Below are 16,417 nucleotides of genomic sequence, written 5' to 3' on the forward strand. Positions count from 1 at the left end.
GAAAACAGCAGCCTTCGAATACCAGATTCCTATTTATATTCCACTGTAATTCTGTTTACAGCGTACTCACTAGCATTAGTGAGTACGCTGTATGTATGTAAATAAACAAACATAAATATTAATAATAATAAAAAAAAAAACGAACGAATTTCGGAAAACGGCAGACTTTAAATGTATTTTCTATATTTTAGTCGCAATATCCGAATTCTGTTTATATTTCAGCTATAACACTACGATTCTTTTTATTATTATTTTTTAAAAAAAGAACAGATCTTGAAAAACAACAGCTTTCAAATATCCGAATTCTATCAATATTTCAAATATCTTTACAAGTTACTTACAAACAAATATATCCTACATATACAACTTTGCCCAATATGGAAGTGACATGACTAAGTCAAATGGAAGAACCTCTCCTTTTACTCTTTAAAATTTTCGTGTTTTTCATATAGATTTAAAACAGAATTTAAAACACTACACCACTACACAGCAACTTACTGTCTCTTCCACTTAATATTCCTATTACTACCGTCAACACACAATGCCATCTACCGCCAACCAATATAAATAATATTGCCGTCAGTAAATTGCGTGTGTTCTGCTGGCTGATTTGCCTGTATGCGGAATAAAAATCCCGAATTTCCGGATGGGAAAAAGCCTGCAACTTCCGTATTATATCCGCTAATTCACCTTCATTAAAAAAAAAAAAAAAAAAAACATATTTCTAAGCCTATATTATATGAAATGGTGTATAAAAATAATGTGTAAGAATCTGTCTGTGGCTAAGTATAAAATTTGTGGTCGACATCTTAGACTAAATAACATTTTGAAAAGAAAACATTTTGGGGGTGGAGAGGATCAGGTTATACACCTAATTACCTTATACGCTGGCATATATGGTAATTAATAAAATATATATAATTATTGCCTTGACATAAATATAATTATTGCCTTGACAGGTTCGTAAAAAGAAGGCCACTTACACTCTACAGACCACCCAACTTCATTTTTTTAAATTTTTTTATTACAGATATTTTCTATTAGCACGTGTGTAGTCTCTCTGGTGGGTTTTTGTCTGTTTTACCGAAACAGGGAAATTAAGAACTTCTGAATTCTCTGAGGGAAAAAATCATGCTACCTTCTTGTGAAACAAAACAACTCACCTTAAATCTAAAACGGTGGCCGTTTGTACATAAGCACGGCGACACTGCACCACCCCCAAGGAAAAAAACAAAAAAATTAAATTTTATTTGTGTTTATAAATAATAACAATGCTTACAACATTATATAAATGAAATACAACATGTTAAAGGTTATAGCTTATGTTTCGACATTGATTGAATAGTTAATAATTGGAATTGTTCGATTAACGCTTTAGATTACGAAACAAATGCACTGCGATCTAACGCAGTGTCGGAATTATCACGTTCGGTCAGTTCCGGCTAGACTCGTCGATATTCGAAAATAATCTGACACTACTCGTTGAGCAGTGTCGCTAAAGATAAATTGTATGCTTGCGCGCGTTACTTCTGTGAGATACAAAACTTTTATTACTGGTGTGTGTTCATGGTGAGGGTGAAATATTTATGGTAAATCTTATTTTATTCTTTTAAAATAACATAATTATTTATTTATTATAGATCCAAAGCTGAATTAGGACGAGTGTCACTGTTGAAAATATGAAAAGAATTATATTTTCTCAATTATCGTTACACGAAACAAATGCACTGCGATCTAACGCAGTGACGGAATGTCGAAACTGACACTGCTCGCTGAGTAGTGTCAGTTGAGCTACAGATATATTGTATGCTTGCGCGAGTTATTTCTGTGTACGAAACTTTTATTATTGGTGGGTGTTCATAGTGAGGGTAAAATATTTTTAATAAAGCAATTTTTATAATATAAATTTACTTATTAATAAATTGGGTACTCATTAGGAAAATGAATTATTTTTTCTTATATTGTATATACAGCGCCCCCACTTAAAATTTTCACCGCCCGCAACTGATCTAAAATGCCATTTATTAAAATTATCACTAGCAAGAATAATTTTTATGCAGACATTTAAAAGTCTTTTCCGAGCAAAGAGTACGCCTGTTTTAATATAATAATAATAATAATAATAATAATAATAATAATTTAGGAAGAGCCACCTCTGAATGTTAATTCATACACTTTACTTTTCTAAACAAGTTAAGCTTTAACTTGTTTAGAAAAACAAGTTATTTATTTATTAAAATAAACTTTTTATTTTAATAAACTTAATAAGTTATTTATTAAATTTAATTTAATTTTAATAAATTTAATAAGTTATTTACTAAAATAAACTTTTTATTTTAAAGCTTTAACAACTTTAAAATAAAAATTAAATTCTGTTTTATATTTCGAGAATTTTCCCCTCTACTATTAATTCATCAAATATACGTATTTTTTTTTTTTTCACTAAAAATGTAATTCCTGGGTTTTAATTTATAAATCATTACAGAGACGTAAATGAAGGGAGTACTTCTTTTAATCTCAAAATTATTATTATTAATATTATTATTATAACTTGTCGCTTCCAAGGAATCATCTCAGGAACACTACTACACTGAACAAGTCATCTCCCCAACTTAACACATAGCACTATTCATCATCTATACACAGTGCCATCTACCGCACACCAATAGCACTTACAAAATCTTCAAAAATTATATCATTATTTTTTCGTATTCGATAGGTCAATCAATGAAGTACAAATTATTTAATAAAAAAAAAAATTACTCTATTCCGCTCTCTCTCCTACTTGAAAAAAAGAAAGAAAAAAAGAATTCTAAAATATTGTTTCGATACTCCGTCAAAAGAAAAAAAAAAAAAAAAAACTGATAATAAATAAATTCTGTCCACGCCACTTGAACAAGTGTATTTATTCAAGTTGCATATCCAAATACTATACACATCAATATACAACTACATAATGTTAAAACTATTCAGTTTATTTTAAGCATCATCACATTTTTAAAAAATGTATTTACAAAGATTACTCCAGAAGTTACAAATTTCTCATTTACAAGTACGTAATTTGCAATGCACGAGAAGTCTCGTTACCCGCGAGAGTTCTTGTAATTAACAGAAATCAAGAGTGAGTTTGGTGCTTGAAGTGACTGAACTATTATCACTCTAAAATTATAATGAATAATTTAACAAGTCACGAACATTAATCGTTATACATCACACTATTAATGCGTAAATTACGATATGACATCTTCACTTCAAATAAATATATTTTATAAACAAGAAGCAAAAAAAAAAACACTTATTAATATAATATTAAGACAAACACAAATGAACTTTTATATTATTACCATACTAATACAAAACCTTCTTCTCATTTTTAACTTTTAAGCACGCAAACACACTCTTAAAGGCAAAAGGATTGTCGACATCCAGTTCAATATACTTGATCGTATCTAGAAAAAAGTCAATTAAATGTTCATTTGTCATATACTTGGAGTAACTTCATAGGCTGATACTTTCTACAATTATTTAACTTTATCTCTTAGAACGAGATAAACAAATAACTATTGGAAAGATTTGAAAAAAATATACAATAAAAATAGCATTTTCACTCGAAATTCAGATTGTGGAACCTTCTTTTCTTCCTTGCTAAAATGCGTTTTCTAGAGAAGTTTGTATCACTGCTGTTGTGAATAGCAGCTAACCTTACAACAGTGAACCAGCCACTTGGATTTTTGATGTCTTGAGACCATTCTATGAAGTTCTTCTTGGAGCGCGATTGCTGAAGAATAGGTGAAAGAAAAGTCGACAAAGAATACAGAAGTGTTTAAAAGTTTGACTTTGGTTATTGACAAATATAGTTCTTATTTTAACAGCAACTAAGTCCCTGCTTGTGGCAGAAATAAATAAAAAAAATCTAGAAACCTTAGTATAAAAATCGAAGTAATCTCCAAATCTCATGTAAAGGGACTACTGTGGTGTTATTGATTCCTCTCCTTATATGTTGGAATGCTGGATATTGGAATAAAAACACACACAACTCTTTGAGGTTATTCGGTCATCACAGTTGGTTGATTTTTTGAGCTTAGACATTAATGAGCAATAGGCACAGCTACTTTGACAAATTCTGTTGTTTCAAATCCTGAAGATAAGTCGTCTTTTGAAGCCAGATGACGCACTCGAACAAAGAGAAAACCGGCTATAAGAGATGATATAATTAACAAGAGTAAGAGAAGGACCAATCCTGCAGCAAAGCCAGGAACAGACATGCATATCGAACTGCTATCGAAGTCTTGTCTGCTAGAATAAACAACAGTTTCTTTTTCGTCCGTTGGCAAACTGAATGCCACATCTCCAGGAGCAACTACTTGAATAACTTTCTGTGTCTGAATATCTGTGACGTCTGAAGATTGACGTCGTTTCCTAACAAGAGCATCATTTGATCGTGGCATACCTCCAGTACCTCCTACTCCATAACCTCCTGAGATCTTGACGTCATTTCCTTTAGCTGGAAGTTGATCCCCTTGTCTGTTGAAAAACACAGGAGGATACTCATTGGGACTAGAACCATGACTCTGCAATGGACGTTCTCCATGTAATCCACTTTTTGGTGGATGAGGAGTGATTGATGGAGATGAGGCTACACCCTGAGTAATATCCACCCCATGTGGCTGAGGTCCTATTGGAGGTTTCTTTATATTTGATGGATGAAGTGCAGGAGGAGGAGGAAGTTTTGAACCTGGAGGAGGTTGTTGATATGATGGTTTTGGTTCCGAATAAGCTGCTGATGGATCTCGTGGAGCAGGTAGATAACCTCCACCAAGATCACCAGCACATTGGGGACGAGGACAATCATAACGACACACCTGGATGACACATTGGAAGTGAACATTCATCGAATCAGGGAATTTGAATGCTTGAAAATAGGCATATGACACAACTGATGCAGATACTCCAAAGTTTTTAATCTTATTGAAAGAACTCATAATCTTAGGACGAACTATACATCCATATTCGTCTACTAACTGGATGGGTTGATTATGTCCATCATGAGCTATACAGTTCCTTACAAGCATGTCGAATTTGTTTTCGTCGTCTTTGATGGCAAGGACCATAGTCATAGTTTGACCAATCTTGACGATACCATCTACTTCAGTAGCCCAAGGACCTTTCCCTATCTGAATTTGCATCCAACACTGGATGTTGTCTCCAAGAAAATTAACCATCGCAGCATCGAGCATATCTACATTGAAAGGTCGAAAAGTCACTGCTTTCTCGTAATAATCGTACCACGTGCACCTGAGACGTCTAGCCTGATCCCAAATCTCCTGTACTTGAGGATCATACTGCACAATGACGGTATTCTCAATGAATAATCCTCCATGATGATCTGTTCCTGTATGTCCATAACCACCTTGCTGACTACTAGTCATACCACATCCTCCCATAAAAATATCAAACTTTGCCTCCAAATGACCCGTTCCTGGCGGAAGATGCACACATTTAGGATCGCTGTAGTGGCCTTTGCTAAATACGAGTCCATAAAACGGGCGATCGAACTCGATATATACCTTCATGTGGTTCTTTTCACATTTCACATTCAGTTCTTTAATCTGGGCCATGTCAGCTCGACCATTAGGCCAAATGTCATGAGTCTCAGGACCACCATCTAAGTCACCATCACCACCCAGGTAATCTCCTCTGTGTTCTGCTGGAAGACTGGCTGATTCTTCTTGCTGTAGATCCTGCGCACTGTCAATCTCTTTGCCGAAAACCTATGAAAACAGGAAAAATAAATAAGTTTACAATAATTTATTTAAAGTTATAAACGAAGTTTGAATACATGTATAAATATGATTGACGAAACATGAAGGATAAATTTAGACAAGTGAATATTAAAGTGATAGAACACTTAAAAAGATTTAACGCAGAATAAGGAAAAAGCGTGGAGAGTCTTGCTGGACATGTGAATACACTGAATTAAATGATGCCTATAATAATAAACAGAAGACTGAATAACAAAAAAAAGCTGTTTACGTATATTAAAAATTTCATATAGGTATTTTTAAGAAACTGAGTTTTATTAGTAGTAGTAGCAGTGGCAACAGTATTAAAATGATGATTACTATTATTATTTTGTAAAATGTATGTCGGGAGGGGGATGATATGAAAATTGATATGTTCTTATCGTGTGCGGGCTGTTTTTGTTTCATTCTTGATATTGTAACTCCTGCGACTGCCCCTCAATTTAATCACAGTTTTTATGTGTACTTGTGGATCTACTACTTATGGAAATGTGTACGCCAATAGTACCTACCATGAATAGGCTATGTTTTTTTTTTATAATTGTGTTTTGTTTTGTTTTTACTTAATCCAGAATCTTGCTTTAGACACTAAACATGGAACTTTTCATTACGGTGGTATCAATAAATGTAATTCATTTATTGATAAAATGGGGGTACAAAAAAAAAAAAAAAAATCGCCCGAACAGGGACTTGAACCCTGGACCCTTAGGTTAAAAGCCTAATGCTCTACCGACTGAGCCATCCGGGCACTTAAGAACAGCATGTCTAATATATTATATATATAGAAAAATAAGTCAGAGAAACTTTTTTTATCTTTTCTTTTATCATAAATATAAGTCACATTTCGCTATACTGCTGTAATCCATGTCTGCATTATGAGTATGGTCTAATTTATAAATAAAGGAAGAGATAAAAAAAATTAAGTTTTTATGGATTTAAAAATTAATTTTATAATAAAATTAAAACTACCATATTTTAATATCTGAAGTATATCTTACAGATAGATTATAGGATGCTTATATAATTAATTTGTGGAAAACTAATAATTCTAGAAACCATCTCAGACAACATTTCCAAACTGCAAACCATACTAAGTAAACTGTATTTATTTTAATTTCTTAATAATATGAAGATATTTAATGTATTAATATTTTAACGTATCAGTTCGTTAAAATTAATTCAGTTATTATTAAATATGAAATTAGAACTCCAATGACCAAATTACAAACGAAAATTTACAAGAAGTACATATGTGGCAAATGATTATTCACCCTTCGATCAGTCAGTCTACAGTTTCGTCTGCACTAAACGCATAGGGGTAGTGTCCCACATTCAACCAGAAAGTGGGTTTTCACATTATTATACTTCCGTATCTGTATCGCAGGTGAATCCCAGTATTGTGTTCCTGTTTGAAATTACAAAACATTAAAGCAAACCTATGACGTAACGAACAACATCGGGTACCCACTGACAAATCCTCGCTTTTACAGTAATGCTGCTTAATTTATATTTAATTAAATATGATAAAATTATAATAATTTAAAGATTAGTCCTTGTGGATATTGATTTTTGATTGTGGAAATTATAAAGTAGATTTCGAGTTCAAATATGAAAGCACATATTATTATCCGTATTTACATATTTCAATATACAATGTTGATATGGCAATAAAATAACTTCCGCCTATGAAATCGGCAATGCCAGAAGCCATTCGCGATTTGGTAGAATGATTCCAAGCAAATTATGCGAGCTTACCGTAACTATAAGCTGTCTTTTCTCTTGTAGCGTTCCTGATGAAATTATGGAGTTGGTGTGTGACGTAGTGTGGCCCGTCAGTCACAAAGGGATATAAAATGTGAATAACTTTTTTATTATTATTCATTTTTTTTTCTTTTCTTTTTTTTTCGAGTATTCTAAGTGAACATTTAAGAAAGTAATCATGGAAAAGTTCGCAACCCAACAACGAAACAAAATAGTGTGATATTATTTTGAAAATCAACATTCGATTGGCCATCATGTTCCCCAGATCTGACGGCTCCCGACTTCTTCTACCTCTATGGAGTTACCTGAAGGAAAATGTGTATATGAACAAGCTCCAGACAACCCAACAGCTGAAGGAAAACATTCATGCAGAAATTAGGGAGCTGCAGGCAGAAAAATTAACAGCTGTCATGGAACATCAATAGAAAAAGCTCCTTTTCGTGAAGCTGAAAACGGAAGGCATTTACTGATGTGATTTTCCATAACTAATAAAAAATAACTGAAATTATATATAAAAAAACATTGCATATGATATTCTTCTTAACTTAGCTTTTACTAAAAGCAATTGGTGCTTTGCTGTAGAGCCCTATAGTTATTCTATCCTTCAGTTATTGGCCTGTTGAAATTAAAATGTCGGCTTACATATATGTTTGCGTGTGTAAATTTTGTATTGTTTACAAAGAATACAACAACAACAACATTTATTTTTAGATTTAATTACTGGATAAATGAATAACTGTGATAACAAAAATCGCTTGCTCATGTTATATGAACAATATATTTTCAGTCATTATTTAGATTATTACTATTACTATATTTTCATAAACATTTCTCGTGGTTCAATGTCTTGAAAGAGAGCACCATGACTAACAGACTCTGCTTGATGCCACATTAACGTCACGCCAAACACTGAGTAGCGTAAAAAAGTTTAACCATTTAACCATACAAACTGTTTTAATCAAGCAAAACTGCATGATTCCAGGTGTCAAGCAGAGATCATTAAAGAAAAAATTAACAGCTTCAACATATGCCGGTCTGAGATGCACTAAAAAAAAAAAGGGACACAGTATCCGTAAAATATTCGACTGTGAAGTGGAATTGTTGAACCTAGAGAATACGGATAATTCATTGGATGCTACAAAGAAGAAAAAAAGTGGTATGATGCAAGTATATTGAGATGTGAGCATTATCGGGGATAAATATGAACTGTTGAATAAAATGATGACGTTAAAGTAAGTTTAGAGTTAATCATTATATATTCAATTGTAGTTTCTTTAGTACATGAAATTATCCGAAATTCATTTGACAAGAAACTGCATTCCAACTCGACTACGATATCGATATCGAAATTACTTAAAGTTACTTAAATGATTATATTTAATTTTGGCATGATAAATCTAAAATGGTGCATCATTTTAATTAATGAAATTTTTGATAACAAGAAGTTAAAAATCTTTTACATTTCAAATTTTAATATACTTTATATTTGCTATATTTTTATATAGAAATATTTACAAAATGTTTCATCTCTGCATAAATTCTATTTAGTTATCTTTTTCTTTTCACATTTTAACTATTTCTCACCAGATTCCAAAAACATCTAATTATTCTAATAATTGAATAAAATAATAATTACTTTTGATAAAAGTAGAAAGATAATAAATAATCTTGTAAAAAATCAATTATAAAATACGTAGGATTTTATAAGTCATATATGAATAAATCAGTGATTCTCAAATGAGTGTACTCCTACTAGGACACCTAGATAAGAACAGACTTTACAAGAAAAATAATGCACTTTATTAGAGCAATTAATTAACATTATTTTTTTCGCCTAATATTAATATCATTATTATTAGCTGAATTTAAATATTTCGGATAAGTAACAATTTCATGGCTTACAAAGGGGGCGCTGTTCAAAGTAATTTGAGAATCACTGTTAGATGTTATGACGTCATGTAAATCTGATTAGTCTAGAGATCAATTTTACCTATATAAATTAGCAGGTAGATTTCTTTGTAAATTCTATTGAATTCTGAATTTAAAGAAGAATCATAAGCAACTTACCAAATGTTGAGTATTCGACATAGCTAAAAGTGCTACAAATATCCAAGTGCTGGTCATGGTGTCTGTTATCCAGTTGTTTTCATCAGGAAAGCTGGAAGAAGAGTAAAAAATGTTACGTCAGAACTCCCCGTTGTGAAAATTACTCAGAGCTGCTACCATGACGAAGCAAACTTAATAGATAAGCGGACAGCTATACCATGAAAAGTACATGACTGGTTCTCTTGCCAGTCTCTCTCTCTCTCTCTCTCTCTCTCTCTCTCTCTCTCTCTCTCTCTCCAATTTTATAACAGATATCGCAAAAATGAGAAAGAAACCTCTGTTTTCTCATTCGCGATTATTAAATTATTTTTCTCATTTTTTTCTTAAACAGTACACTGTTCAACTAAAATTGTGTATGTGATAGCAACTTGCAGTATACCAACAAGAACCGTAGCCAGTGTGAAAATGCAAGTACACGCATGATTACAATCCAGTTTTAAGTAAGGAAGTGATTTTCATCATTTCTAGTGTTTCCTGAAAGGGTCGTTGTCCATTGTTCATTATCAAGATCCGTTTAATTATCTTAAGCACAGGAGGGAGATGGCTGTTTAGAACTCCCAGTGTTGTCTTTCGCCTGACTGGCGTCAACACCTCTAAGTGTCAATAGACAATTTTTCTACTTAACACTTGAGTAACAACAGTATACCTGTTTCCTGGAATGCGTACAAATATTTCATGGAAGGATGTGTTAATTGGGTGTTTTTAAGATTTGGGTATAGTTAGACAAGATATTTCAGAAGATTGTTACGAGAAAATCGGTGTTTCTATAAATATGAGCATACTTTTGTAAATACTTTGCTTTTATTTATTTTTCTGAGATAATGACTACTGATGAAGATCAAAACGGAACTGAAAGATTTTGAAAACAATTTCATTGTTAATTATGACGTTAAAATACAGTTGCCATTTTCATGTTTTTCATGTTACTAACGGTGGCGCCATCTATCCGAAAAACGTTTTTTTTTTTTTTTTTTTTTTTTTTTTACAGTTAAGTGATAGAGGACTTTATTCAACAGTGTTCACTAGAAAAAGCAACAGCTTGTTGGAATATTTAAAAATAAATAAATAATAACATTTCTTCTTTTGCAACATGTCTCTTAGAACATTTTATTAATAATACACTTATCTATAATTTATTTATTATATTTTATTTAAATTCATTACGAGTATACTTTTTATTCATTAAGAGTATATACCTACATAAATATAATATTTATAATTAATCCTATTTTATTTATTTATTTATTTATTATATTTACAAAGATTTTTAGCACTTATCAATGATCATATATATAATTATTAATGTTGTTTCTTATAATTCTTTGTAATATTCAGGTTTATTGCTCATCTTTTCACATATTAATTACATAAATTCATTTAGACCTTTTATATTGCATGAAGGATTAAATAATAGCTTAAATGCTATAAAGCTCAGTTGTTATTGTCTGGTATATACACTGTACTAAAATTTATTTCAAAGATAACTGCATATATTGCAAAATGTAGCGTCATCATTTTCTCACTATCTTAGGTCATATATTTTATAATCCCTTAAAATACTTATAAAATAATTTAACAGAAAAATAATGGATTCCTATTATAGTAGAAAGTCATAAATTTTTTCACCTATACAAAGCTAGAAGAAAGGGATTTATTGCTTATTTGGTTCACCATACTAAATATACCATACGTTTACAACATTTGGGCACGGGATGCACAATTAAGCGATGATTACAAGCACTTTACAAATTTTCTTATGCCAAAAGCATATAGAATGGAATTACTCTGAACCAGATATCTATCTCATTTCATTACAAAATCAATCACACAGAATCGTCATATGCGAATATTTTTAAGACGCATGATTTCAAAATATTTATTATTATTATTATTTGACACCTCCAGGGAGTCCATAGACTCGTCGGGGGAGGGCACCTGCTCTACAGCGCTCTCTTGCACCACTCAATCCACCAATTACAACTAACCGCGACTACACCAACGCCATCTACCGTCGACCACCACCACCATTAGTTTTTCCACACAGACAATCACAAACATCCATGCCCACGGCAGGATTCTGACCAGCAGCCTTTTGGCTGGAGAGGGGGAAATGCATGCTATTAAAAAAGGAGCACTTAGTAGCATTGCTAAGTTTAGTGGAGCGTCTCTGGTAGAAAATGTGTACACAAAAATTCTATGAGCTATTTTATTTTATCAATACTTGTCTGTAACCTGTCAAATGACTGGTGGGGGGGGGAGAGAACAGTGCAGGAATTTTCAATTTTATTCTATAATGCATATTACATTTATATTCGAACGTTTGTACTATTGAAGCTAATCTTTTGCGTGTATGATCAGGCACTACACTTCTGTCCTAACTTGGATTGAAATGACTGAACGAAAATGTAGTATCTATTATTTTAAAGTGCACTCCCGGTCATATTGGTTTTCTCCTAAAGCGTGAGAAATACATAGACATGGCTTACTCTTATAAAAGATTATAGTATTATAACAATGATTTTGGATTGCGCAACAAAAAAATGTCGCTCTATGGTTTCGGATTGAGATACATTCAAATGGTTGTGCAAACATGAGGGTTATGAGGGCCTATTCCTCCTTTACTTTACCCACATTTTTAACTGTTTTCATGCACAGCATATACGACAGCATCATACCGCTATAGTTTATTATTATTATTATTATTATTATTATTATTATTATTATTATTATTATTACTTTAGTGATATTTCACCGACAGTTTTCCCCCATGGTTTCGAATAATACAGAAAGCAGAACCATGATAGCTACAGATAATAACTATAATTATACAAATACAAAGATGGTTTTTCTGATAAAGTGAGTCTGAAGAGTAGTACGATGAGCGTTGAAAAAGCACTGTGACAGTCTGCTTGTAGTCAGGTCAGATTTGCAGTCTTAGCATTAGGTATCACTGATTCATCAACAAACAGCTTGGTTGCAAGATCACTCTAAAGTGAAGATTAAACGTTTTTCCTTCTGTTATCTTCATACTACAGATTTTATAGATTCAGTAGGTCCAGTGAACACTCTGAAGGGGTAAACGATTAGAATTCTAGTTCTTTCCTTTAAGGTTGTTTGCAGTAGGTGGAATGGTTAAAAAGCGCGTGAAGTTTCTTCCGGAATTCATGTGTTGTGAGGCAGTAAGTTGAAGCTCTTACGCTCGGGATTACGTAAACGAAAATTTCGTAAACGGTTACTCTCAAATATGGAGAACTCAAATTCAGTTCTCCACGCTGTTGAATATTGGAAAGCCCAAATGAATGGATTAACCTTTTCCATTTGAATTTCTTATCCAATTTACCAATAGTCTATTAAGTATCAAACAAATTTAAACAAAGTATATTATGTAAAAGCAGATTACACGAAAATCTCAGAAGAGTTGCTACCAGCTCTAACATAGCTGCAGAAAAGAATAAAGAATCTTATAAAAGTGAAAGGAGTTATCCTTCTGGTGAATTAAATAATGAAACTTTTAGAGCAGCTGGAAGGATGACCCCCCCCACACACACACGCACTTGGTTGTAGGTTAGTTCATTCCAGGATGCCCGTATGTTATCATTCTATTTGAAATGGCGGAAATTTCATTTGGCATTACTTTTTTATTTACCTTTTATGTCATTACCAAACATTGATTTTAATCCTCCTTCCTTTATTATTAAACATGTTAATTGGAGTTATTATTATTATTATTATTATTATTATTATTATTATTATTATTATTATTATTATTATTAAAATCTTAACGCTGAGATCTTAACTTATATAGTTAGATTTTAACTTATTGTATACTAACTTTGAAACTTCTTCTGATAAAGAGAAACGTAATACACAATAGTTTGAGATTTCTGAAACTAAGTTTCATTTAACCCCTAAAATTGATGTGAAACTTAAAAAAAAAAAAAAAAAGCTACAATGTAACGAACCCCATAAAAGTTAATGGATCAAATAAGTTTAATTTATAAGTTGAAAATAATACTCATTAAAAATACATATTTTGAAATAAATATATGAATATAAAAAGTAAAACGAGATAGAACTAAAAAGGGTATATAAAAAGTATATTTTGAAATAAATACAGGTAACCCTCGTATAACGCGGATGTTAGGTTAAATAGAAATACCTTCTTCTTTTTCTTCTTCTTCTTCTGCAGCTTCTCCCACTTAAGTGGGGTCACTGTTGATAATGAGTCTCCTCCACATCCTCCTGTCTTGGGCTGTCACCACATCCAAGTTCTTCATCCTCAAGTCCTCTTCTACCAGATCCCTCCATCTCTTCTTGGCAGCCCACGCTTCCTCCTTCCTTGCACATCCATCTGCATGACCCTTCTTCCCACATATTCGTCCTCCCTCCTCATCACATGACCAAACCATCTCAACCTTGCCTCCTGTATCTTCGCTCCTAAGTTCGTAACTTTCACTGTTCCCCTGACATAGTCATTTCTCAGATGATCCTTTCTGGTCACACCGCACATCCACCTAAGCATTCTCATCTCTGCTACTTCCATCCTGCTAATGTTATTTTTTCTCAGGGCCACAGTTTCTATAGCATACGTCATAGCTGGCCTCACTACTGTCCTATAGATTTTGCCTTTCAGATTGATCGCACCCTCTTGTCGCATAACACTCCAGCCATCTCCCTCCAGTTCCTCCAACCCGCTTGTATCCTGCATCCCACTTCCTTCTCAGCTCCTCCATCTTCTTCCATTGTTGAACCTAAGTATTTAAAGTCTCTCACCTTCCTGAAGACATTTCCTTGTTTTAGACACAATAAAATAAAGCGCATATTTTAATCGTCATCACTGTCTTCAGAAATAACATTTCGTAGACGTTCTTTAAGTGGCCGGAGGTCGTCATCACTTGAAATCTCTTGGACATCATTTGTATAATTCTCGTTCCATACTTCGGCTGGTTTAGTTATCAAGAAGTCAGCAATAAGACTTTGCTTTCCACTATGCAACAATTTTTTTATTAAGTTCATAATATGGCGCTAAACAAACATCCAATTGTCTCGTGAATTTTACCAAACGCTCCATTGAAGGATCATTATCCGTAAAATAACTTCCTAACTTTCTTGCCAAGTCCAATCCTTCTGCTGATTTCTTTAAACTGAATTCTTTAACGGATTCATCACAATCAGAATTTTCGGCAGAACTTTCCCCGCCATTTGGTTCGACGCCATCTATTAATTGTACCAGTTCCTCCTCATTTAAATCTGTTTCTCCATCAATTAATTCACTAATTTTGTTTTCAACCATATCGCAAAAGCCCTCTCCACCAAAAATGTGTGCGACGTTTATTATACGACGTAGCTCGGCCTGGAGGTACGAAATTTTGTTCCAGAACGGCTTCAGGCCATATTTTTTTCCAGCAAGCATTCAACATAGAGTGTTGTGATTCCTTAATGGACAGAGAAATAATTTTTACACAATTATATTGAAAACTCTATCCACGCTTGAAGCAGTGTCATGTTTGGATTAGATTCCATTTTTTTCCAAAATTAATTGAAATGTTCGCCGAATATAATGTGACTTAAATGTTGATATTATTCCTTGGTCGAGTGGTTAAATAAGTGAAGTAGTATTAGGCAGCAAAAAAGTTATTTTACTATTCGGACGGCTGAAATTTGTTGGGTGGCCTGGTACGTTATCTAAAATTAGTAGAATTTTGAAGTCCATATTCTTTTTCTTTGTGTAACTTTCTACATCGGGTACAAAACACTTGAAAAACCAATTTTCAAACATGCTAGCTGTAACCCATGCTTTTTTGTTGGCCCGCCAATAAACAGGTAGGGTGGACTTGTCGAGCCCTTTCAGCGCACGAGGATTTGCGGATCGGTTAATAAAAATTGGTTTTGTCATGTAATCACCTGATGCGTTACTATAAAACAGTAGAGTAATTCTGTATTTGGAAACTTCGCGCGACCCAAAGACAAAAGCAACCGACAAGTGTTGAGTTGAAATCTTAATTCTCTTCAATCGATTTCCATAACATCTGAAACTGTCATAACAACATTCACTGTTAGTTTTAACATATTCCCAACAGGGTGTCATTTATCGTTCCGATGGACCTTCTCATTACTGACTGGCTCAACTCACACAAACGTTTCAACCCTTGATTGAGTTTTATGGCTTCTTGGTAGGTGAACTCACGCATTCATTATATGGCATGTTTCAATTCTTGGTAGTCTTTTATTTTAAGTTAGCCTTTGTGATCTGTCATAATGACATCCAGAATTTTAAATGCAATAAAACAAACACTTATTTCATAATTAAAAATTGGACAATAGTTTTTAGTTAGATACTGTGTTTCGGTGCAACATATGGTTTTACTTAAGTCTATACAGCGTAGTTTCTGTGAGAGGGGACATGTGATTTATTAGTTAACGCCGTTTTTATTCCATCTGTCTCTAATTGCACTATTTGTTGAGAATGACACAGACTGCAAAAGCCTCTGTACAGTACCTTATTCAGTGATACAATAAAATAAATTCGATACTTATAACTACTTGCGCGATATGGGCAGACACAAATATAACGAAGATAAATTTTGATTTTTTAGTGCTGCGTTGAAAAATATGAAAAAATAAATAAATAAAGGGTTACTAGAAATTGTAGACCGCGTCATATTTAAACCGCGTATACCACGTTATACGAAGTTTACCTGTATATGAATATAGATAGAAAGTATAAAAATACAGAACTAAAACGGATA

At 32.9% G+C, this 16,417-nt stretch overlaps 1 protein-coding gene and 1 non-coding gene across 2 annotated transcripts; both read right to left on the minus strand.

Annotated features, from left to right (window-relative positions):
* Nucleotides 1–4,088: 4,088 nt before the first annotated feature.
* On the minus strand, nt 4,089–9,686 carry LOC150094766 (uncharacterized). The gene is made up of 3 exons (XM_090411662.1): nt 9,630–9,686; nt 4,659–5,771; nt 4,089–4,547 (listed from the first exon to the last, which is right to left on the minus strand). Exons 1-3 carry the CDS (start codon nt 9,684–9,686, stop codon nt 4,089–4,091), a joined length of 1,629 nt encoding a protein of 542 aa, XP_090267788.1.
* TRNAK-UUU (transfer RNA lysine (anticodon UUU)) lies at nt 6,477–6,549 on the minus strand. The gene has a single exon. It is a non-coding gene; the product is annotated as a tRNA-Lys (tRNA).
* Nucleotides 9,687–16,417: the final 6,731 nt, after the last annotated feature.

The sequence above is a fragment of the Typopeltis vanoorti genome, chromosome 21 (assembly GCF_054136105.1).
Source record: "Typopeltis vanoorti isolate ZY-2024b chromosome 21, IOZ_Tvanoo_1.0, whole genome shotgun sequence".
NCBI classification, from domain to species: Eukaryota; Metazoa; Arthropoda; class Arachnida; order Uropygi; family Thelyphonidae; genus Typopeltis; species Typopeltis vanoorti.

Coding starts and splice junctions, on each gene's coding strand:
- LOC150094766 (XM_090411662.1), bottom strand. CDS start 9,686: ATGACCAGCACTTGGATATTTGTAGCACTTTTAGCTATGTCGAATACT. Junction 5,772..9,629: donor TGTCGAATACTCAACATTTG/GTAAGTTGCTTA, acceptor CTGTTTTCATAG/GTTTTCGGCAAAGAGATTGA. Junction 4,548..4,658: donor TAGGACCTCAGCCACATGGG/GTGGATATTACT, acceptor AGTCCCAATGAG/TATCCTCCTGTGTTTTTCAA.